At 43.9% G+C, this 23,364-nt stretch overlaps 1 protein-coding gene across 1 annotated transcript in view; it reads right to left on the minus strand.

Annotated features, from left to right (window-relative positions):
* Positions 1-1,767: 1,767 nt before the first annotated feature.
* Positions 1,768-23,364, minus strand: part of Lrp2 (LDL receptor related protein 2) — a 155,444-nt gene continuing 133,847 nt past the window's right edge. Inside the window, exons 65-80 of the mRNA XM_032903435.1 lie at positions 20,028-20,159; positions 19,162-19,293; positions 17,694-17,837; positions 16,286-16,451; positions 14,880-15,008; positions 13,962-14,182; positions 13,114-13,290; positions 11,068-11,187; positions 9,153-9,243; positions 8,388-8,455; positions 8,116-8,233; positions 7,512-7,641; positions 6,724-6,825; positions 5,920-6,048; positions 3,430-3,501; positions 1,768-3,269 (exon numbers count right to left, since the gene is read on the minus strand). Of these exons, the coding sequence (XP_032759326.1) occupies positions 3,111-3,269; positions 3,430-3,501; positions 5,920-6,048; positions 6,724-6,825; positions 7,512-7,641; positions 8,116-8,233; positions 8,388-8,455; positions 9,153-9,243; positions 11,068-11,187; positions 13,114-13,290; positions 13,962-14,182; positions 14,880-15,008; positions 16,286-16,451; positions 17,694-17,837; positions 19,162-19,293; positions 20,028-20,159 (2,090 nt within the window). The 3' untranslated portion in view covers positions 1,768-3,110. The remainder of the gene's footprint in view (positions 3,270-3,429; positions 3,502-5,919; positions 6,049-6,723; positions 6,826-7,511; positions 7,642-8,115; positions 8,234-8,387; positions 8,456-9,152; positions 9,244-11,067; positions 11,188-13,113; positions 13,291-13,961; positions 14,183-14,879; positions 15,009-16,285; positions 16,452-17,693; positions 17,838-19,161; positions 19,294-20,027; positions 20,160-23,364) is intronic.

Genomic DNA, 23,364 nt, shown 5'->3' on the forward strand with positions numbered 1-23,364 from the left:
AGGCAATAGTTCTGTGTTGGTCCAGTCCAGAAAACACAGGGTGCCGGGGCATCCTCTAGTGTCCCCTCTGAATTCTTTTGCAATGCTCAAGTGCCCTCCCAGCTGCAGAGGAATGCCTCTCAATGCGCTTGCCCTAGCTAGGATGCTGCCCCGCCCAAGGTTGTGGGCATCACCAATGGTCAATGCCTGATTGATATGGAGAACCAAAGGCTTTACTGTTAAAACAACTCAGGACATTCCTATCTCTCAAACACTCTAGCACTGAGGCATCCATGGGCGCAATTCAGCCTTGCCTCGAATACTCCCGAGGCTCTCCAGAATGTTTATCATCATAACAACGTAGATCTGAACACCTTTCCTGAGTACTTGGCCATGAGCAGTCTTCCCTTCCTTCCACTTAATACATTACTGAGTAGAAAGGGTATAAGCTAGCACTAAATTGGGTCCTTCCTATTTCCTAGGATTTTGATAAAAGTTCTCTTCCGGAGTCTCTCTACAGTGTTCTCTGTCACCAGGCCCACAGATTTCTCTACCTAGAGTCAGAGGGTACAACCAAGTGCTGCAAGGACATCCCTGATTCCTTATTCCATCAGAGGACACTTTATAGTACCCAGCCTTTTACAAATATTTCCAGTCAGATGCATAAAGGAAGCAGCTAACTTTGTAAAAGAGAAGGTTGAGTTAGGTAACAGTGTGGGAGGTTCAAGGGTACAGGGCATGCATATTCAATTAGCCAGAGTTCGCTGGCTATAGAACAAATACTGCTTGCCCAGGATTGGAGCTTGACTCCACAATAAACAACAACAGTCACGGATTCCTCTGTCCAAAGCCTAGCAACTATCACCATACTCTACACAACTGCCCGTGCATGTAGGGGAGTGTGCATGCATGAGAGAGAGGGAGGAGAGGAGGGAGGGAGGGAGGAGGGAGGAGGGAGGGAGGAGAGGGAGAGGAGGAGAGAGAGAGAGAGAGAGAGAGAGAGAGAGAGGGAGGAAATCTCATTGCTCTTTTCATGGACTGAATTTGAGTCCTTTAAAGTATGAGGAAAATGCTAAAAATGCTGTACCAAAAGGAGCTCCTTATCTTCCACAACTCCAGTGTCCCTCCAGGTGCAATTATTATAAGTTGCCAAACAAACAACCAAGACATTTAGAAGCTGGAATAAACACACAATTATGCTCTTAGAGATGGACACTTCTGTCTTCTTTGTAGTAAAACTCTGCCCACATTGTCAGGGAATGACCAGGACTTCCCATTGCTGTCTTAAAGTTCTTTAAGAACTATAGAGTTCTATAATAGGCTCCAGAGAAACTAAGTGACTGAAAAGAGGTCCTGTGTAGCTGGGACTAGAAACTGGGACTAGAATAATTTCATCTACTAGCTTCATTCTGGGACTAGACACCGCAAATTGAGCAAAGGGACTCTCCACCTTTTTCTGAAACAAGAATGTTCTTAGAAGAATCCAGAAAATGTCTATTTCATCTGTGGCTCCATTCTCCATGCTGTGACATTTCCAACACAAAGGCCACCAAGCTAACAAAACACAGCCCTTTTCTCATCTCCATCTCATCTTCAGACAAGATGTGGGCATCCTCTCAGGGGCCCGGCTAAAATCTGAAATCTGGACCATCTCCAGAACAGTCTCCATTCAAAAATGCATGGAGGGGTGGAAGAAGAGGCGAAGAATTGGGGTGACACAGAGCAACCAAGCACAGTTTCTAGAAACTTGTGACCAAGGCTCAAGAAGGAGACAGAGACTCAAACCCATATGATAAAATACACATTTATTAGAAATTTCCAGCAGCAGCGTTTCCAGTAGCTTTTTAATTTCTAATCAAAGTAATTACAATGGGTACTCAAAATACGAGCAACGAAATATTTCGAGGACTCGAGAATAAAATAATCAGTAGTATATTTCATTCATCCATTCTCCCACCCTCCCATTCATTCATTAACACATGTGCAAGATGAGCACAGAGAACCAGGAATGCTACTCGCTATGGAAAATGCACGCTCGTGCCATAGTTCCTGTGACAGAGAATACACCAACCACTCAAAAGAAGAGCTGGGACGTACAGTACGTTCGGACACAAATGCACGGATTTAGGCAAAGGCCTGAGGAAGGCTCAGGAAGAATGTTTTCCCTTTCTATTCGTCGTCAGCTGAGGAAATAAATAGTCAGTACAATAACATTGCGCACCCAGAGTCAGACACCCAGCTGAGGCTTCGATCGACTGGTGTCTGTTCGGCGCCCTGCTCTGTGGAGACACGGGTCTGGTAAAGTCAACTACGGAATTCCAGTCACGAAGGTAGGGGACACCTGAGATGCCAGGCAAGGGCTTAAGTTGATTTAAGGTCTGTCAAGCAAGAGCTCGTTCCATGGGACAGAAACTCAGTATGGGACGTGACACGGCAGGTGCAAATGTTGACTTGGCAACTAGGGACGCAGCACAATCAAAACACAGCTGGCCTCAGAAGGCGGAGGAGCGCAGAAGGGTCCAGCTGAGTCACCCTGTGTACCGTCTGTGTTGTCTGAGCCATCTACAGCGCATGAAACCAACACTGGCCCCTATCTGCACACTCACTAATCAGGTTGACACGTGATGTTGAACGTTGATTATTAATTAAGTGCCAACGTGTAAAAATGGGCCCTCAAATAAGCATAAAGAATTCCTGTATTGTTTCAAAGGAAATATGAGTGTTATCTCCTCTCTAGACAGATCCAAAGCCCTAAGCCAATTCCTTTCCTCACCAGATCATGCATTCTTCAGATCATGTATTCTTCAGCTCAGCGACCCACTCAACGGGCACCTTCGTGTTAGCAGGGGCAGAGATGTGATAATCCTTCCAAAGTTTACACAAGTCCAGTAATGTTCACAGCATCACCTCCAGACAACATCAGTGCAACATATACACAGTGCCCCGTGATAATTGTAAAAATAGGAAGTGGCATCAGTAAAAAAGACACACGACACACCTTCAATTATAGGCAAACAGAGAAAAATATATTTTTTTTATAAAGTATTGAATGTTAACTTCTTTTTCATTTGTCTGTAAAAAATATATGTGCAAAAGTGAGTGTCTAAATGTTCCCTAGAGAGCTGGCGAGGCTATACGTCGGAATCTTCTTTAACGAGATTTGCAGTGTCTTTAAAGGTGTCTTCTGTGGCAGTGTAGCCTGGAGTCAAATTTCTTTTTGAAGCTTTGGCAGGGAGAGAAGGAGACGGAGGGGGGGCCACAGCCACGGCTTCCTTTACCTCACTGTCCATCTGCAACCACAAGACATGGGTGAGTCATTTACTTCCCCAGCATGACCAGAAACAGCTCCGCATGAGGGCTAACCTTTGTCAGTTTGTCCAGAATAAACTCAGTGTGTGCCCAACCTAACCCAACAATGAATGTCTGTCCTTAGAACAGGGATCAAGTTACCTCTGCGTAGATTGGGTTCTCAAAGTTCGTTGTCTGTTTGGGTTTTCGTTTGAAGATGTTCCATTTTTTGCCCTAAATGAAAAGGACAGCTTTCAGTAATGGAGTTTTCTATTTTCTATTTTGAAATTTCTTCAGAGGAGTCTTTTCCTAGGTTTTTAAACTCTTATTGAAAACATATTAACTTAGGGGTGTGGCTTAAGTAGTACATTACTCAGTTCCTCTTCTGGTCCCTGAGCAGTAACTAAGACTCTCTCAGCTGTTCTCATGTAATGTTTTCAAAGTCTTTTCTCAATGTAAAATATGCAGCTTGAGAATCTGGAGTCACGCCATCTAGGAGATCTGCCATGCAGCCAGTCAGATACAGAGTATACAAGACACCAAGAGGGAGGTTTCTAGAGCAGCCTAGAAGCTCAAGGAAAAGCCAAATTGTCTCTTATTTCAAACACTATGTCTTGGCCAGACTAGCCCTCTCACATTCTCTATCATCGTCATCATCATCGTCATAGTCATCATCATCGACAAAAACTGACATTTACTGAGCGTTTGCCGAGCATCAGGAATGGCTTTGAGAGTTTTGTGAGTTTGTTTTTGTCTCAAAAATATTTTAACCCAATTTTTATTTTTTGTTCCTCCTGTATGGCACACTGGCAGGACCCCAGGCACCCACAACAGTGGGGTGGCCCCACCCTACTGAGTGGTTGTAGTGCTGTCCACCTGTTTGACAGGCTCCCCCTCCAGGCAGCTCGAGTAGTCCATGTGTTTTGCAAGATGGCTGGGAAATTTGGTACCAGTAGCACATGACTATGAAAGAAAGGCAAGACCACTCACTCAAACCCACACATCCATTCTCTAGGTCGCCACCAGAGGAAGAAGGAGAAGGAAGTCAGAGCCATACATTTGGAAATGTGAAATTAAGTACAGAAGGCCAACACCTTAAGTCATTGTCTCGGTCTGCAATGGCTCCATGCAGCTAAGTAATTGCTAACAAGAGGAATGTGACAGTCCTCATCTCTAAACCTCCTCGGGAGGGCCCATGTGTGTCCATGCAACTTGTGAGAGATGACGGGATTGAGTGAAGGGTTCTGAATTCTGAATATTTTCGGCACATTTACTAAGAGATCTAAGCTTGAGAGACTCCTTCAGAAGCTAATGTCCTCAGTGAACCAGGCAAGTGTTTCTGCTGAGCCAAGAGACTAATTAGTGTCCAGGGGTCACAGATACAGGATCTCTGGTGAACAGAACTTGGGGGCTCTCAGCCTGCAGTGTTCTGCAGAGGCAAGTGCAAGAAGCAGTGGGCAGTACAGATGGAGCCGTGGCGCTATGCTATAATCTTCGAAGGTTGACGCTCACTCCCAGCAATTCCCCCACGTCCATTCTGTTTCTGGGTCCTGGAGTGGGGAGAGCTTCTTGATACATTATCCCTCCTTACAGAACAAGCTACCTCTGACGAAGGAAGAGCCCTAAGATCAAGACTGGAGTACAGCCAGACCTGGAGACCTGGGGACTGAACATTTGATGTTTCAGGTGTTCCGGTGGCTGTGGAAAACAAATCTTCAATTTTGAATGTAGCTTAAAAGAGAAAAAAGTCCCTAGAAAACCAGTGAACCAAAACCTTCCAATCGATGGTGTGTGTGTGCGTGCGTGTGTGTGTGTGTGTGTGTGTGTGTGTGTGTGTGTGTGTGTGTGCTTGAAATGTCTATGAGTGTATACATGTAAGAAGTGATTTTTTTCTCGGTCACACTGAATTAAAGAAGACACTAAACTTCTCCGAAATCTTGTGCATTTAAATGTTCTATAAGGTGTTTTTTGTTTGTTTGTTTGTTTTTAATCACAAAGCATTGTCATTTCCAATTTGTCCACTGTTCCCCTAGTGAGTGAGGGGCACGGAAAAGACTACAGTTCTCAGAGGTAAAAAAAAATGAGTGTCCAGAATCAAGCATGTAGACCTGGGATAGCCACATGCATGCTCATTAAAGTTAGTAGCACGCTGTCCGTTTAATACAGTTTCGTTTCAAAGGTGCTGGTAAAACTACATCCCAAATATTGTATGACGTGCAAAGGTATAGCATATATGCTAAAGAAAATTCATCCAGCGGTGTTTTTTGTTTGTCTCCTGAACTAAATAGTTTCCCGGGCACACTAAATACAACCATGCTTGCCATGCTTGTGGGCTGACTGGATGGGCAATTAGGTGTAGCAGGACACAGAGGAAGCGGTAATAAAGTAGTGCCACCTGGTGGTGGACATTGGTAATAGCAGTAAGGCGCTAAGAGCGACTAGGAAACTGCATTTTCTGGTCTTTTATTTGTACCCTCGACACATCACTATGCATGCTGGGTAAACGTCCCAGATTCTGTGTCCTTTTCATGAAACTATACTAAATCTAGAATTTTCTTTTCCATTGTTTGTTCGAACATGGTCTTCCCTGGGTTAGCATCAACCCGGAGATGTCAAAGATCTTTGCAAGTTTTGTGACTAAGTTTTCATTACCTGAATTTCATCAGCTCCAGGGGAGGCTGGCTTTGGCTCTGGAACTATCTCAGAAGGATCTATGGGCCTTCCATAATTCTGGTTTTCCACATTTTCTGGTACAGTCACCTGTGCGCCTGTTGAAGGCCCCTATGCAGTTTTGAAGGAAGAAATGAATACATGAATAAAGGATCCTCCACAGACATCGTCAGGTACCTTTTTATCTGATAAGTGACATTGGCAGCTGTAAACTAAATACCACTCCCACCACCCTCAAATAAGAGCAACAACCGCCAAGTCATCTAAAATACCAATGGTGGCAGGCAAGTACACCTCACCGTCACACCCCGATTTAATGTAACTCCTGCTGCATTGTCTACACCCTTCATTCCCACCTTAACTATAATTTGGGATAAACGGTGTTCTAGCTACATACTGGCAACCAAGTGTTAACTAAGTAGCAGCACTAAGTAACAGTAACTAAGTAACAGCAGTCGGCAGAATCCTCTTTGAACATTAAGAATAAAATGAATGTGGTCCGGTGTGGTAGAGTATAGCACTAATCCCAGCAGAGGCAGGGGCAGGGGCAGGGGCAGGGGCAAATATCTGCAGGTTGGAGGCTAGCCTGGAGTACATGATGAGACTATGTCTCAAAAGATAAATAGATAAATAACAAAAAGAATAAAGTGAGTAAACTTGAGGGTTGCCTAAAAGAGGATGAATTTAAAAAAAGGTAGGCAGGCAAATGACCTTAATACTTTCTATTTTTGTAAAATTCACAGAAGCAGCAACGGCTGAAAACAGATCATGGAACAAACATCTCACCTGAATTGCCAGGGCCACTTTGGAAGTGTTGTCCTTGGCTGCATACATTGGGTTTTCAAATATCACAGGCTGCTTGCCCACCTCCATGACGAAGTGTTCATTCTGGTGGGAGGAGAGAAAGAGAGAGAGGTCACACCCACTGATCTGCTCCAGGTAGAAAGGCGTCTCCCTCATCCCTGGATGCACACCAGACACTTTCACAAAGCCACCCAAAGGTCTTAGCAGAGACCTATGGCGTCTAAATAACAAATTATTGTTTCAACTAACAAAAAAATTAACTAAGCCATGTGCTTGAGAAAGCACAAATACTCTTCCTACAGCTGAATTCTCTATGGCCCTTTAATGCACTTAATGCTCTTGGGCTGGGATATTGAAGAAGAGCTTAGGCGGTGGAAGGAACTAGAGGAAAATAAAGTAGCACGAAGAATACTGTTCCTTCAGGCAGGGGTGAGGATGGATGACTAGAGGTGGAGACAACGCACAGGAAGTGGGTTTCCAGATTACAGGAAGTCCCCACGGGACCAAGGCAGTACTACATGCTGGTTCTCCAAAGAGCTGGGCAAATCCCTATTCTACACACGGGGCCAGAAAAAGGCAGCTCCTTGCCTATCCGTGAATAGATGGTACATGGTAGAGCCAATTTCCATCACATCTAAGGCCTACGGAGGACAGAGTGTATTCGCGTTAGTTTCCCCAAATTCAGCTTTATTCCTTATTATAAGTAGAGTTTGGTCCATCGAATAACGTAAATGAAAGCCTTTAAATAATCCCAGGGGAGCGGCACTTACCATCGCCATGGATCTGTCAATAATCGTCTCAGGGCCGAAAGGAGACACACCGATGTCCATGTTCACATCAGCCCCCGACCTGAAAGTCACCCCGTTTCCATTTTCTGAGGGTTTGGCAAGGCTGCTTAGGCTGGAATGAAGCAAAGCCACGTGTGGTGTTGTTGTTACATTTTGTTTTTAACTCTGTAACAAACGTTTACTTCCCTTCCAGATTACTGAATCTTCTCCGTGCAATTCTCCCCGGGCGCACAGGAAAGCGCATTCCCAAAGGGTCACTAGAAGAAAGCCAAGCCAACCCACAGCTACCTCTGCCCTCGCCTGCCCTTCGTGATAAAATATGGCCTGCAGCACAGGCTTCGGGGGGGAGCCCCAGGAAGACACGTGAGTGACAGTGACAGCTCTCAGTCCTCAGAACTGGGGGACATGGTGACTCCTACGTGTGGTCCCATAGCAAGGTGGAGGCCACACGAAAAAAATAAGTCTTGCCTCATAAAACAAGCAAAGAAATGAAGACTACCCTGAGATCATGGGAGTAGGTGAGCTATCGTTCTTCTAAAAACTTCATCGTACGCCAGTTTGTTACACGCCTCCCAATAGAACTGACCTTGGCAGCTTGGGCAGAGTGGGTAAGAGGGAGCCAGTTTTCCTGTAGTGAAAGAGTCCAACAAGCACCAGAGCTCCAACAATGATGACTATCACGAAGGTCAACAGAACGGCCATTGCTACACAGAGGGAAGAAGCAGAGTCAACAACAGCGCCTTGACAAGGAAGGGCTGGAGGGGCTCGCCGCTGATCCTTCAAACACCGGGTTATAAGGAGGATGGACCAGACGGGACCGCTGTGACCGTTACAGGTCACCATATTCCTGACACTTACTTGTCCCTGGAGGGATGCCTCGCGAGAGCCCGACCTCACAGTAGTCTCCGCTGTAGCCGCTGGAACACCTGGAATCAAACGGAGACTCGGTTAGCCTGATGTACACGCAAGGAGGCAGAGAGAGCCCTGATCGGGCGATGCATGAGGAGCAATGCAGCCCACGCCACATCTGATGACTCTGCCAACCTAAGAACACTCATTCTAGAAAGCCAATCACGGTGGAGTAGCGCCTAGACGGTCAGTCTCAGGAAATAAGCCTACTGGATCCTCTGCTCCGTGCCTTTCTTCCTTAGAGAGGAAGTATAGACACGGTGGCAGTGTCCTCCAACCGCTTTCAAGGAAGAGACAATTCATCTTGCTCTGCGACGACAGTTTCCCTTCAGACTCGTCTGCTTGTGTTAGAGCATCTCTCCTGCCAGTTGCTCTCCCATATCCCCAAGCCATCTTCCCAGGTGAGGTGGGAGGTGACATGTGGAGACATAGTGCTGTCCTCTCTCTAACTCCACACTGTGGCATTCCCAAGAGTTGTTAGAAGTGCAGCATCCCTGAGAATGCACCCAGGCATTTGAGCCAGATCTTCAGGTGAGGCTGATACCAGTTAGGATTTGGGAAGCGATGCCTCACTTCCGACTTCCCCAAAGGAGGAGAAGCTGGTTAGATGGTGAGTTGGGCGAGCCTCTAGTACTTGTTTTCCCAGCTATATTAAGAACTCAGGTTCCCTTAAAAGAGTCAAGGTCTACAGCTGGGACCGTGAGTCAGACTTACTTGCATTTGGGGAGTTCATTCTCATCAAAATAGCAATTTCCTCCGTGCATGCACCTGCATGGGGGAGGCATGGTGACGGGAAGTTCACTGGCTGCAGAAAGGAAAAGCCATGCATGGGTTAGTCAGCCACACACCCACTGCAGCAGAGCATTGCACCATGCAAAACCTGCCCCGGGCTGAGACAGGGGATGGGGAGGGTCAGGCCAGCTGACTGATAGGCTAGCCCCTGCTCCCTTAGGCAAATGAACTTCCTAAACAGTGATGAGTTCTTGGGGGAACTATATACGCTTGCAGATAGAAACTTCATAGCACTTTGCTCCTCTAAACAGGGAGGGGATGCTAAATCCAGAGCATACATTATGTCACCTGAAATTCTCCAGATTGTCTTCTGGGAACCATCAAGTCTAAGAGTTTAATTATGACACAGGTTGAAACTCTGGAGCACCAGCATGGGAGAAGGCAAGAGGCAGACACACAGACACAGACAGAGGCACAAATACCTGGGGGACAGCTAGTAAGAGATACCCTTACGTTATAAGGATCCCTCCTTGGGATTACTGCTCCTGGCTAAACCCTAGCATACTCCCTGGTTGAGCATTTATCACAGGTGTACTTTATTTGAAGAGTTTGTCTACTCTCTGGGCTCTATAGGTCTCTACTTAATGATCCCTTTATCAGAGAGGCTAGCCAAGGTAACCATGCCACCCCTGTGCCTTGCACTGTCCTATAGCGTTTTTGTCCATTATATTTCAACCACCTGTGCTGTTACATACTCATAGGATTCTTGGTTTATTGTACGACTAGCCAGTAAGCTCAGCGAGAGAAGGGTTTGCCTGCTTTCTCACTCCTATTATCTCTGGTAGTTTCAATCATACCTAGTAGAGTGGACATTTAAAATCAATACCACTGACCTAACTGATAAGTTAATTAACAATAGACCACATCAAGGCCCACCTATTACCACTCATGAGCTTACTTTAGATAGAATTCTTTTAAATGAGAATATTATAGTGTTTGTGTTTGCCTGCATGTGTGTCTGCGCACCACAGAAGTGCAGTATCTTCCTACTACAAAGTGTAGCATCCTCAGAAGCCAGAAGTTGTCAGATCCCCTTGGACTGGAGTCACAGTTGGTTGTGAGTCAATGTGTGGGGGCTGGGAACAAGCAGCCAGTGCTCTTAACCACTGAGCCATCTCTCCAGCCTCAAAAACATACCAAAATCTTGTCAATGGTTCTCCAGGGGCACACAGGGTAGGAGAAGAGATAAAGAAAAGCAGTATTTCCACCCTGAGCACGTTCTCCAAACGAGATGAATCCTTGCTTCCCCAGTGATAGAAACTATCCCTGTCTCTTCATTTCCCCACCAGCTTTGACTTTAGGAAGTCCCCAGGATGTTAGCCATAAACAGGCTGCAGGGTTAACTGCTTAGAAGAGCTGCTGAAAAGGGAATGAGAAGAGCTCATCCAGAGGAGTGCACGAGAACCAAACCACTGCTCCCTTATTCTGGACCTCATTCCCAGCCTCGGTCTGAGTCAACTACAGTCCTCTGATGGTTTACAATTCGGAAACGTGCATGTGAGAAAAGCAGCAGTGTCCTCAAGCCCCTCCCTGCTCTATGCAAGCTCCTCCCACCGCAGGAAATAGTTCTCCACCTGGAAAGAATTCTGGGGAAAAGGGGGAATCTACCGTGAGGGGGAGGAAGAAAGGAGGAAGAGCCTCACAGAAAACCCAGTCTTTGAAACGTCTTTATGACATAAATGGCAAGATGACTGCACCCAGAGCCTCACACAGCTCTTCCTGGTTCCCTCATCCCCCTTTCTAGCTACTCCCAAGTTGAATCTGCGAAGATCACAACACACAGGATCTTCCGAGCTCCTGAAGGCCCCAAGGCTTCCCAAGCAGTGAGTATTCTCACCTGCATCACACTGGACAGTGCTGCCAGTTACGAAGTCGGAGCCTTGGGGACAGGCACAGCTGTAGCCTCCTGGTCTCAGCAGGCAGAGGTGGCTACAGACCTGCTTGCAAGGGTTGGACACTGGGAAAGAGATGAGAACAGAGTTAGGTCCTGACAGGAGACCAGGTACCTCAGCCAAGGTAGGCCTACTAACTGATGTGGCTCTGCCCAAGCAGCATCCAGGACCTCTAGGCCGCTTGTTCCCTGGAGACCCACACTCACCTACACGACCCTCTGTGCTACCCTACCAAAGTGGCACAAACCTCCCATGTGACTTCTGTGCTAGTCACAGTCTCCATTGTTGCCCATTGATCTCTGCTGTTGGAAGGTGAGTGTCTGCTTGGTTCAGGCATAATCTTGACATCTGTTAGTGCCAAGCAGTTTTAAATGGCTCAAAAGATCAATGAATGCCTTGTAACAAGACTTGACATTGCCCAAATCCAGGTGGGTCATGGCATCAAATCTACCCAGAGCTTTCTACAAAACCTTCTGGAAAGAATTTTACTGTGGGCTTCAGTTTCTTTGTAAATAAAAAGTACTTAACTGATTTGCCAGAATGAGCTGGGAGTCACTCAAAACATTACGTTGGGATGGAGCCTAACTAGTACCATCTTGAAACGTCATATAATCTCAGAATCATTTGAAACATACTCCCACATGGGTTGTGAAGGATCCGAGGGTTAAATTAGAGTCATGTTTCCCAGATCCTTACTCAGACTAATTTCTGTGATCTTTATTTGCCACCAACCAAAATACAATCTTGGCTAAAGCATAGATATCAGATTATCTAATATCAATTATCAGATATCAGACATGTTACAAAAGCCACATCCAAATCTGCCCCAATTGACTATTTTTTCAACTTTCTGGAGTAGAGACCCTCACATTTTTAGGTGACATTACATCAGCATAAATTCAGATTCTGCTTCAGAAGTTCAAGTGAAGTCTAGGCATCTGCATTGTAACCAATCTACATCTGATGTCTGCACAGAGTAGCAAAGGACTGGCGAACTGGTTTCACATTGCCCTGAACGCACCATGGCTGGGAACACCTACAGGTAGGACACAGCAAGCCACGTTGAACAAGGTCTGCCAGTCTGATCCATGCTAAAACCTAAGGACTGTTGATCCAGAGTGAACGTCAATCTAGCACCTTTGAGAAGTAAGAGAAACCCCAGGCCGTCCTCTGAATCAGCCTGGGAACCAGAGCTGCAGGTGACTGAAGGAATGTCCTGGACTTTTGTTTTACTGTGGACCTGGTCACCAGGTCATGAAAGGCACAAGATCACTTGAGCCTCAAGGCTAGTACAGGGTCTCAGGACATCTGTGAACTCTGTCCCCGATTCAGAAATACAGATTAGATGGGAATGACTTATGCATGCTTATAGAAGAATTCAGCCAGAGCCAGACCACCAAAACAGTGAAAAAAAAAAAAAAAAAAAAAAACAAATAAATTGAGCTTTGGATTGGATAGAATCAAGCTTAAAGGCATCCCATTGGTTTTATGACGAGTTATCAAATGTTTCCCTCTGAGATGACAGTTATGCTAGTGCTAAAGAAAGAATCTGGTAAGAGATAACTTGGTAAAGGCCAAGTCTTTGCTCATTTCAAAAATACCCTGTCTTTTTCTCCCCACGATGCAGAAACATGATCTAGAACACAGGTAACCTAGGAAGCAGGTCTGATTGGTGCAGAAAGAAAGAGGTATTTCCTTACGTCTTTGCCATCTTAAGAATGAACACGATTCCTGACGTTCACGAGACATTCATGTCTGCTAGAGTCTGTGGCCTAAGTCTATCTCTGTAAATGCCAAGCACGGACTGAAACGTTTCTAATGAGTTTTTTGTGTGCTCACGACTTATATCTTCTCATTCAGCCTAGAATGTTCTCTTCCTACACTCAAAATGTTTGACGCACCCAACCAGAACCACTCCGCCATGATGACCCTTCTCATCCACTGACACTGTATCCAGTATTCCAATATCTCTTCCCGAGGCTGGTACTCACCTGACTGATTGTATCTCAGTTGATGGAAGATTCGAACTTGAGTGAGCCACGGGTTCACCACCAGCACTTTCTCTTTGTTCTCTTTCCCAAATTTATTTTGTCTCCATACTTCTCCCTTTTCCTTAGCTACCCAGTATAGCTTGTCTTCGAAGATGTCCAGACTGAAGGGCTTCATCGCTGCACAGAAATAGGAGAAACAGAGCAGAGCTAGTGAGACACGATACCCAGTCATTTGGCTGGAAGTAATTATGTAGTGTGCTTGGGCAGACTTTCTGAAAGAGGCACATGGAGAATCCAGGAAAAATTAAACCGAGTCTATATGAATGGTCTGACTTTAAAGCTGCCCATTTTATTCCATCTTTAAAAAACAATGCTAAGACCCTCCCCATCTCCCACTTCAAATGTAAGAGAATACTAGCCAGTTAGGAGAAATGTGGTATGTCCTGGATTGTTAGATGTCTGTTTTAGGTTTTGAATAATAAAACAAAACACTCCTTTCCTTACATGTTTCTGGTTGAGCACAAGAACAGGCCAGCACATGGCAAATGAGAACAGGCTAGCACACGGAAGATGAACAGGCCTAGAGGCAGTTATACATATATTAGCAAGAACACACAAGACTTAACATCAGGAAGACACAGTCTCAGAGGGGCCTAACAGAAACCTTAGTTCTTTCATGATCCGATCTGTGAAATGTGAAAAGGACTATTGTTGTGAATTAGTTTGGATTTAATAGAGCAGCTGGGGTGCTAATGGAAACAAATCTGAGGAATTACATAAGCCGTATCCTAAGACTTACCGTGAATATATGTTAGAGCATTACTGGTACACAAATCCTAACTGCTAACCTTCATTTATGATGAGTCTCCTGTCAGTCCCATCATATTTTATGGCTTCAATGACATCTTCTTTGGAGTCGCTCCAGTAGACCCGGTCATCATTCAGGTAATCTATGGAAAGACCGTTTGGCCAGCCAAGGTTCTCAGAAACCAGAACGCTGCGATGTTCCCCGTTCATCCAGGCAGACTCGATTTTGGGCTGTTTTCCCTGGTCAGTCCAGAACATAAGCCTGTAACGGAAAATTTCCTGACTGAAGCAAATCATGCAGCTTCCTCGCTCTGTGGCACTGAAAGCATTGCCAATGGTACAACCAACCGCTTTCCCGAGTGTGGGCAATACTGTTTCTATAAAGACCACTCTTGATTTCCAATATATGTTACACATGAGAAGCATAGTTTGGTGCTAAGGCCAAGCCCTTGTTAGGAGTTAGATCTTCTCAGGGAAGCACAGTTTAAGCATCACCACTGACTACCTAAGGGCCATGATTTCACATAGGGAAGACCACAAAAATCAAAGTAATAATAACTCAGTGTTTCAAACACAAATACAGAACACCGGTCCTGTCCAGATAGACAATGTGCTTGCTAAATAGCCATGTAAATGTCAAAACTCAAGAGGAAAAGACCAAACTAGTTCTCTCTCACAGGGAGGTCAGCTACTGACTGTAATGTTTCTATAAGTAAGCAATGTATGTGTATGAACAGGACCTCTATGTATTTTTCACACTCTGGAAATAAAATTTTATCGCCAGTGAAGCACAACCAAATTGCCAGGTGAATTTCAATCAGCAAGATGCTTTTTAATGCATCCAAACGAAAGTGCAGAAAGAGGATTCGTGTAAGCAGATGGATTCTCATGCACATCCCGAAGTGGAGTTTCTCCAGTAGAAGCTATATATTGACTAGAGCAGCTCTTCAAATACTTACCCTAGCTTAGGGTTCACAGCAATGGCAGCTGGCTGATCCAGTTGGGTGGTGATCAGCCACTTCCGGTACCTTCCATCGAGGGTAGCCACCTCAATCCGTTGGCTCTTGGCATCTGACCAGTAAATATGCCTGGATGTAGAGGGACAGAGTTAAACAACAGAAATGCCTGGACCAATGATTTAAAAAGAAACCAGAAAATTTAATGTGTAAGTTTCTAGCCAGGGCAACCGACACTCGAGCGCCTGAAAATACACAGCCGCTGCATCTGTGCTTGTCACATGCTTCCACAGGCAGACTAAGGTGTGTGGTTTTTCATGCTTACCGCCCATGAGTCTCTTCTCCCTTGGCAATGAGCACAGCTGTAATCAAGGAGAATTGAGCATCGGCCCCAAAGATGAGTGGAAGTAACATTTCAAAATAAAAGCTCAGCAAAGCCTAGCCTTGCCCTGTTTCCATGTCTAAGGCTGCGAGCCCACTCTCTAGCAAACAGAATGAACTCCTGCAGGGTCTTAGTTCCCTCACCCCTGAGTTCATTCAGAAAGAGGTAAAATTCAGATGGGAGGGCCTCTACCACTTCCTTGCAGGTGAGTTAACAGCCAGAGGTTTCCGTAATGGGTTCTCTAAGGCCAGGTTTTCTGGCAGAGCACGCTGAGGGTGAACCTTCCGTTAGCCTCCAGGCACACTGGGGACTCAATTAACTTCTTTGGAGAAGCTCAAACCTCTCTGGGCAAGATTGTTAAAGGGAAAAATGAATTTGTATTTCAAATGACTCCCCATTCTCCAGGCAGGTAGGGAGCCACTGAGGCTTCCCTTTCTTACTTCATTTTCAAGGTCAAGACACTCTTCCACCAGTGTCTGGCCATGCGAGCCTCTTCCAGGAAGAAGGGGTCATTGGTAATACTTTGATATCAGGCATCAGTGTGAGCAAGATTCTACGGAGGGTTCTAAGCTAGAGGTCATCCACACGGTGAGCTAGAAGGTTCTAGATAGCCCAACAGAACAGAACAAACAGGAGTAAAGGCTCTATTTACTCTCCACTTGGTTATCAGTTAGCTTGGATACTAAAAACTGTGGCTTGTCCTTTTTCCCAAACAATGATCAGATGAGATGTTTAATCTCTAAGTAATTAATACACTTGAAGAACAACACTGCCATGATCAAAGTTAGTCTCGGAATACCGAGCTCTTACATCTAACATAGAATCTTGTGGTGTACACTGAATACAGAAAAGGACAATGTCTGCATTGCACACAGAGGCAAGCAGGGCTGATTGCTGTAGCCAGAGCTGGCCCATGCAGGGCTGATCTGGGCCAGCTGCTGAGCTCCCATTATAACACATTTTTCCTGGTGACGCGGAACTCCTTCATGAAAATGAAATGGGCAAGAGAGACGAGTGACAGATTTACCTTCCGACCCAGTCCACGGCTAATCCATCTGGCTGCATTAAATATTTCAAGCCCAGGTCAACTTCACGTATGGGATTGTTACTACCAGATTCAAAGTCGGGAATGTAGGCACGTTTGATAGCACCGAATTGAGAGCCCTGTGCCAGCACAGTGTAATAGACAACACCTAGAGAGGAATGCACAGTAAGAGTGGGTCTTGGGTCTAATAGATTCATGCACTGATCTCTCTACCTCCTCGCTTTCATAATGCAATTAATTCCCTTACATCAAACCTCAATACACATCATACTTGAACCAGAAACTTCCTCTGCTACAACAAGATACAAAAGGTGTTTTATATTTGGTCATGACCGAAAGGCTGAGGAGTTATTCAATGGGTATTTAATGGGTATTCAATGTGGCCCACCCAAGACAGAGCGCATGACCTAGTAGTTTGGGAGACTTTTTCTTGTAAGTCTCCTACCCTCATCCACTAAACACAAAGGTTACTCTGATCACACAAAGATTAAGACTGAAATTCAGAGCATGGTGGGCTTACACTTCTTTCCTAAACAGGTATGATCTTGAAAGAAACTTAGAGGTGAAAAGAAAAATATTGCATTGCATAAATAAATGTGAAAATAGCATAATAAGTTTTGCATTGGCATCATTATTAGTAGATCATAAACATTTCACATATTGTTACATTTACCACCACCCCCCACAAAAACTCTCTCAGGTAGATAAGAATGAGATTATTACTAATACTTTACAGTCTAAAAAAAAAATGAGATCTAAAGAATTGTAACAATGCTTGATGTCAAAACTCTAGACAACAGGACATAAGGACAGAAGACCAGGCCCAACGACAGGCACTGTTCATTTTTTCCTTATCCAGCCAAGATCTTTTAGTGCCCTCTGCATACACTGTCTATGGTAGACATCAGTCAGGAGCTGGAGTTGTAGACATGCATCAGGTTCAGTTTCCAAAGGGCACACAATTAGAAGAGACATTCGAACCACTAGCTGCAAAAGGCATGTAGCATGCGTCTAGAAGCATGTACAAAATGCTATTGCCTCATGGTGAGCTTTTGTGGGACTCTGACAGAATGTCACAGCAGTGACATCGGGTGCTCAGAAATCTGCCATAATGCTGTGGTGGAAAGCATGGGTAGCTTGTGTATGCAAAGATGGGGGGTTTTAAAATACAAGGAGACGTGGAGAGAAGTTTCAGTGGGAAGTCAAGAAACTCTGACAGGGACCCAAGTCCACAGTGAAGATCCAGGGTTAGGTTAGGGTTAGGACAGGAGCCTCCACTTCCAGTCAGGCAGTAAAACTCCATTGGGTATGAAATGGAAATCCCCACAAACTCACCATCTAAGAATCAAGAAAATCAATGCAATGACCGTTCTGCAAATCTCATACTCACTGAGGCCTATGTGCTCGGGATCCCAGTCATAGTCAATAGTTTGGATGTGCTCCTCCTCTTCCAGATACTCTGAGAACTTCTCAGAGGAGGTATTGTACTTCCGGATTCGGACATTCTCAGGCAGGAGCAAGAGAGGAGGGCTTCCTGTAAACCAACAAAGGGCTGCTTTGTCTCTCTGAACGCCACTGGAATGTTTAAGAAGTAGGTATTAAATGCACTAAAGGTATTTCCCTTGCGGGCAGGGATGAGAGGAGGAAGGAGAGGGAGGAGTTACTTTTAGAGAAACCTGACCCTCACCGCTGGCTATCCTTGGAGTCAAAATTCAGAGATGTGAGCGTCACTTTTTTTGTTTTTAAACTAATTTATAGAGTTTTGTATTTACTTGTGCCCAATGACAGTTTAGACAAGACTACTGCAAAGATCACCCATTTTTATCACAAGTCATCCACTGATAAGAATGTAGACATGGAGTCTCACTGAAGAAATAGTTTTCAAGGTCCTGCCGAGAGTGTCCTGGGGAGCTATCTGCCCTCCGCTCTTGACTGGCAGGGTTTGTGATCGGCTTAACAGATAATCACCTCCACAGCCCAATTTAACTGCTAGCTAATGAGAGGCAAGCCAGCTTGTTCTCGAATTTTTAGGGATTTTCTTATTTTTTATTTTAAACTTAAAGCAGCTCTTTCGACGGTGACTCATCCCAAAATACTTCTCTAGAATTTTAAAATTTTAATTTACTTGCAAAAATGTCAATCAAATGTAATTTAAGTGACTTTTAAAAGTTCATTGCATATAATTCCTCAGACTTGACATTGTGTTTTATATGAATATTCTAATTTATTTCAGCTATCCCCTTCAGTTAAAAGATTTAAACTTTTTTTTTTTTTTTTTTTTTTTTTTTTTTTTCGGGGCTGGGGCCCGAACCCGGGGCCTTTGCCTTTTCTGGCAGGGCCCCTTCACCTGGCCTAATCCCCCAACCCCTTTTTTTTTTTTTTAAATTTGCTGCTTAATTGCAGGACCAGCTGTTCAAATGACTTTGCTCTGGTTTCTGCTCCCTCGAAAGCTGTTTGGAGGATAAAACACCCAGGTCTGCTTGACAAGCACGTACCTGAATCACCCAGCTCTGTGTTACGTAGACCTGTTGGACACTTTAACCCACCATGTTCTCGATACGTTTCTTAAAGTCTAGAACCAATCTCAAATCCTAAATGAAGCCATAAACTCCTTTACTAGGAAATGTCGATTTAGAGCAGATCTCTGCAGTGTGGAAGACAATGTTTCTGACTTAGTCTTTCTCTTCTTGTCACTTCCATATACTATTTATCCTTTTTTTCATTAGCTGGGTTCTTAGGTTTGCCTAAATTGTAAACCTAATGATTTGATGTTAGGAAAGACGTAGCTGAGACTATAAAAGTGGAAATTAATTTCCTGCTTTGTCAGGTGACTTGTTCCAAACATGGACCCATCGTACCATCAGCTGCACACCGTTCTCCATAATGGGTACTCATAGACTTGAAGCCATCGACACAGAAACATTCATAACTTCCTTTGCTGTTTCGGCAGCTCTGGGGGCAGATGCCAAACTCCTCACATTCATTGATGTCTGTGGGCAAAATTAAGAACCGAGAATGCAACACATTTTCTGCCCCATTCAGAATCAGAATTCCCAAGCAATGAGGACCAAGAAGAGTGCACAGGAAACCAAAATATGTTGAAGACATTCCACAATAAAAGGAAAACTTCAATGGAGTACCACTGCACCTAAAGCACCCCCACCCCCACCCCGCCAAAAGCTGGTCAACAGTGGACAGAGGGTGATTTAAGTAAAGCTGCATGACTTCATGCAATAGTAAGGCAAATGCTTCCTTGCTACAAACATCTATATGGTTGATGTTTGGCATTGCTTCCCTTCTGTTAAGTGGTTGGAGTGGTAACTTTGTGATAGATTGCTAGGTTCAGTCCCTAGTACTGTCAAGAGTTAGACATAGTAATATGCATGATGAAAAATACATAAAATCGCAGTCATCTCTCGCCTTGATGGGCTACCTTCTGAGCCCTTTCCACAGAACTTACTTATGTCTTGCCTAAGTAGGTATGTAATAAATACATGGGACTTGACTCATGGCAAAGACATTGAGGCTTTTGATTTCTGCTGGTTTTATTTCACAGACTTAAGTATAATAATACATAAGCGTCAATAATTCATTATTGACATTGTGCACCAAGAGGTCAGCCCGTTAAGGAAATGACCTCAGTGGCTTAATTAGAAGGCAATAGGTGGAGAACTTTAAAAAATGCAAAGTTCCCTAAGTAACAATCGAAGGAAAATTGTTCTACCTTGACAGGAATTTTTGTCCGAAGTACTAGGTTTGAACCCGGGTCTGCAGGAGCAGATAAAGCCTCCACTGCTTAGCTGGGTACAGTTCTGTTCACATATGTTTTCAGCACATGTTCTGTTATCTCCTAGATCTGGAAAACAAAATCTCAGCGTTGTAAGTGAAGGATAAGAGGCAGGTCAGCCACAAGCACACAGACACATGACCAACTACAACAGCGCCTTCAGATGACCCTTTTCCGGAAGCCCTGATGTTATCTACACAAATGTGCACTGGTCCTTGAGCCGTGAGGCCATTTCCCACCATACACAGCTCTACCAGGTTCACCTCAGACACAGTATCCAACACCAGAGCCAGAAATTATGAAACAAGAGGCTGCACAGATAACACTGCACATTCTTGCTCATTCGTCTTATGCAATTAGGTAGACAGACAGTAAGTATATTTACGCGTGTGCATGTGCGCGAGTGCACACACACACACACATACACAGACGGGGGGGTTAGAACAAAATTAGTTATAAGATTATAATTTTGCCTAGTATTAGCCAATTCATCGAAAGTGTTTATCGAGGTTTAGTAAGTAAGATACACTTAAAAACACACACAAGATGCTTATTACAAAGACTGAATCTGAACTCTCAACAACTACACATCACTAAACAAGTTTGTTCAGGTTTCCTTTTATATTTTTTGATACAGTTTAGTGTTTGTGTCTGCCTAGGAATTTGTCTAGTTCATATATAAAGCCTTTAATTAGTATATATAACAGGAATTTTATAATATACATTCATCTTATACTACTTTAATGATACCCCTGATTGGCTGCCATTGTAGCTTAGTGATTAAGGATTACCCAGCATGCAGAAGGCCCCGAGTTCCATTACCAGCAACACAGAAGATAATCAATAAAAATAATATATTCATATCTTTTTACTGCTGCTCTACTAATGAATTTCCCCTAGGGAGGGATAAAAGGATGCGCTAAGATTTGTATTTAAGGATTATAGCACTGACAGGTTTTTAAAAAGAGCATAATTATATTTTCAATAGTAAGGAAGAAATAAGATACACTGTGCTGTCTTAAATCTCTAAGTTACCACTGATACACCATTAGTGATACAGAAAATGATAACTTGCACTATGACACGTTATAATTTGTAAAAGGTACTTCATTTTGAGACATGTTAAAATATAAAAGGAAGCATATATCTCAAAAACGATGAGTTTTGATTATTTATATTATGGGTTGTTATGAAGATCTGAGGCTTCAAATGATACTTTGCTATGGGAAATATCTAAAAACAAACGGAAAAAGACTGCAACATTGTTTAAAATAGTGTATCAATTGTAGAAAATAACATACAAAATGGAGTAAAGCTTTATTGGTTATGAGATTTAGATAAATTCGTTTCTTCTGGTGCTTGAGTCTTCAACCTTAGGCCTTTGCACATGCTAAACATGCATGCCACTCTGCGACATGAATATTGAGCTACACCCAGTCTCTACTTATTATTAACATCTCTAGACTTTATTGTCTTTATAATAAGCAAAAGATAGTGTTGGAGCCTGCTAAAAGGCCATTCTTATCCTTAATTTTCTGAGGTCTAGATTATCCAGGATAGATTCCTCACAGCATGGATTCTGTCCAAAATCCCTTTTCTCATCCTTGCCTGTTGATCTTGTCCCTGGCAATCTCTACAAGTCACCCATTCCTGTCACTGTCAGCTTTCTTTCATCCTCTGTCACCTACTCCCAATCTTAGGTCATGCGGAGAAGCTGAATGAGGGAGTGGTGAGCTGTGTTGGCCTCAGGAGTCAAGCCTCATCTACCTTTCAAATGAAATGTGTTTTGGCTACCGGCTTATAATTATTTCAGCTAAAGAAAATGCGGACTCTCCTGATTCAGATGAAAGGAGGCTTCTATTTCTGTCTTCCTAACCGCATCGCAGGATTCCTTATGGTGTAATGAAGGTATTCATTTACAGATTTAGGATAGACTAAAAACAATGAGTTTCAAGAGTAGGAGAATACCACTCAGTTGACCACTGCCCACTTTACAATTACAGCCGTGAAAGCTTAGACGTCTGAGCTGCCAATAACTATATATTGCAAAATAAATACACCTTTCCAAGTTTCCTAGTTCTTCGTGGGACAGTTTCAGCGTTTTGGGTGTCTCTGGGAATTTTTCTGCTTTGCACAGGTTGGCAAGCTTGTGATTCTCTCTACAATGCCATAGTATCTCTACAGCGAACCGTTCTCACGACTCTACCACTGGACTGTGCAGTCCTCTCTCATCTCTGAAGTCCAACCGTAATTTAGAGATCCAGAATACAGAAAGCGCTCCTTTGACTGAATCATTATTCCTTCAAGGTAAGAGGCCTTAACAAGAGCAGAGCTAGCACAGCATTTGGGATGGAAGATTTCCACACAACTTCTTTCATCTGAAGACCAGGAGCATCTAGCCCTCACCCTGGTCCACGGAACAGTGACATTAAGGCTGGGCGTGCAGTTTTGTGTCAGAGCAGTTGCCTAGCAACCAGCTTCTACAAACATAAGCATATGGATCTCTGTTTATAAGACAGCCGGTCTAGCTTCCAGTTTATTAAAGAAAAGGAATAAAAATGTCACAGAAATAGCAAGTTACTTTACCTTTACAATCACAGAAATTCTATCTGCAGCCTGACTTCGAGTTATTTCCTCTATAATCAAATAGTGCTAGGAAAATGTGCATGTCTTCCCATGACTGAAAATGTAGTAATTGACAGGTCTGGGGGCTCTACCCACACTCACGCTCAGGCGATGCACATGTCACATGCATGTGATGCATAAGCAATGATTTCTCTCTGTGTTTTCCAAACATCATGATCTACATCTTAATTTTTTAAAACTCCTATCTTGACTTCAACAGTGACACAGAATGTAAAGAGAGGAAGAGAAGAGGAAGTAGTGAGGAACCAAGAGGAAAGAAGACAAAAAGGTAAGGGGCCTGGGGGACCCCGAGCACTGGCATCATAAATAATTCTACACCTAGTGGAGCTCGCCTTTAATCCCAGCATGTGGGAAGGAGAGGCAGGTGGATCTCCATGAGTTCAAAGACACTATAGTCTACATAGTGAGTTCCAGGACAGCCAGGGTTACACAGCGAGACCCTGTTTTGAAATAAAAAAGAGGAAGAAAAAGAAAGAAAGATGAAAGAATTCTATACCCATGTCAAACGAATGACAAGTCGATATCTGAATTCCATGTCACATCTAAAAAGAATTTAATGCGATACTGCTTATTTCCTTTAACTAAACCAACTTTCAGTGAAATTCCACTTGAATAGAAGGTATTGCCC

Source organism: Rattus rattus, chromosome 5 (assembly GCF_011064425.1).
Source record: "Rattus rattus isolate New Zealand chromosome 5, Rrattus_CSIRO_v1, whole genome shotgun sequence".
Classification (NCBI taxonomy): Eukaryota; Metazoa; Chordata; class Mammalia; order Rodentia; family Muridae; genus Rattus; species Rattus rattus.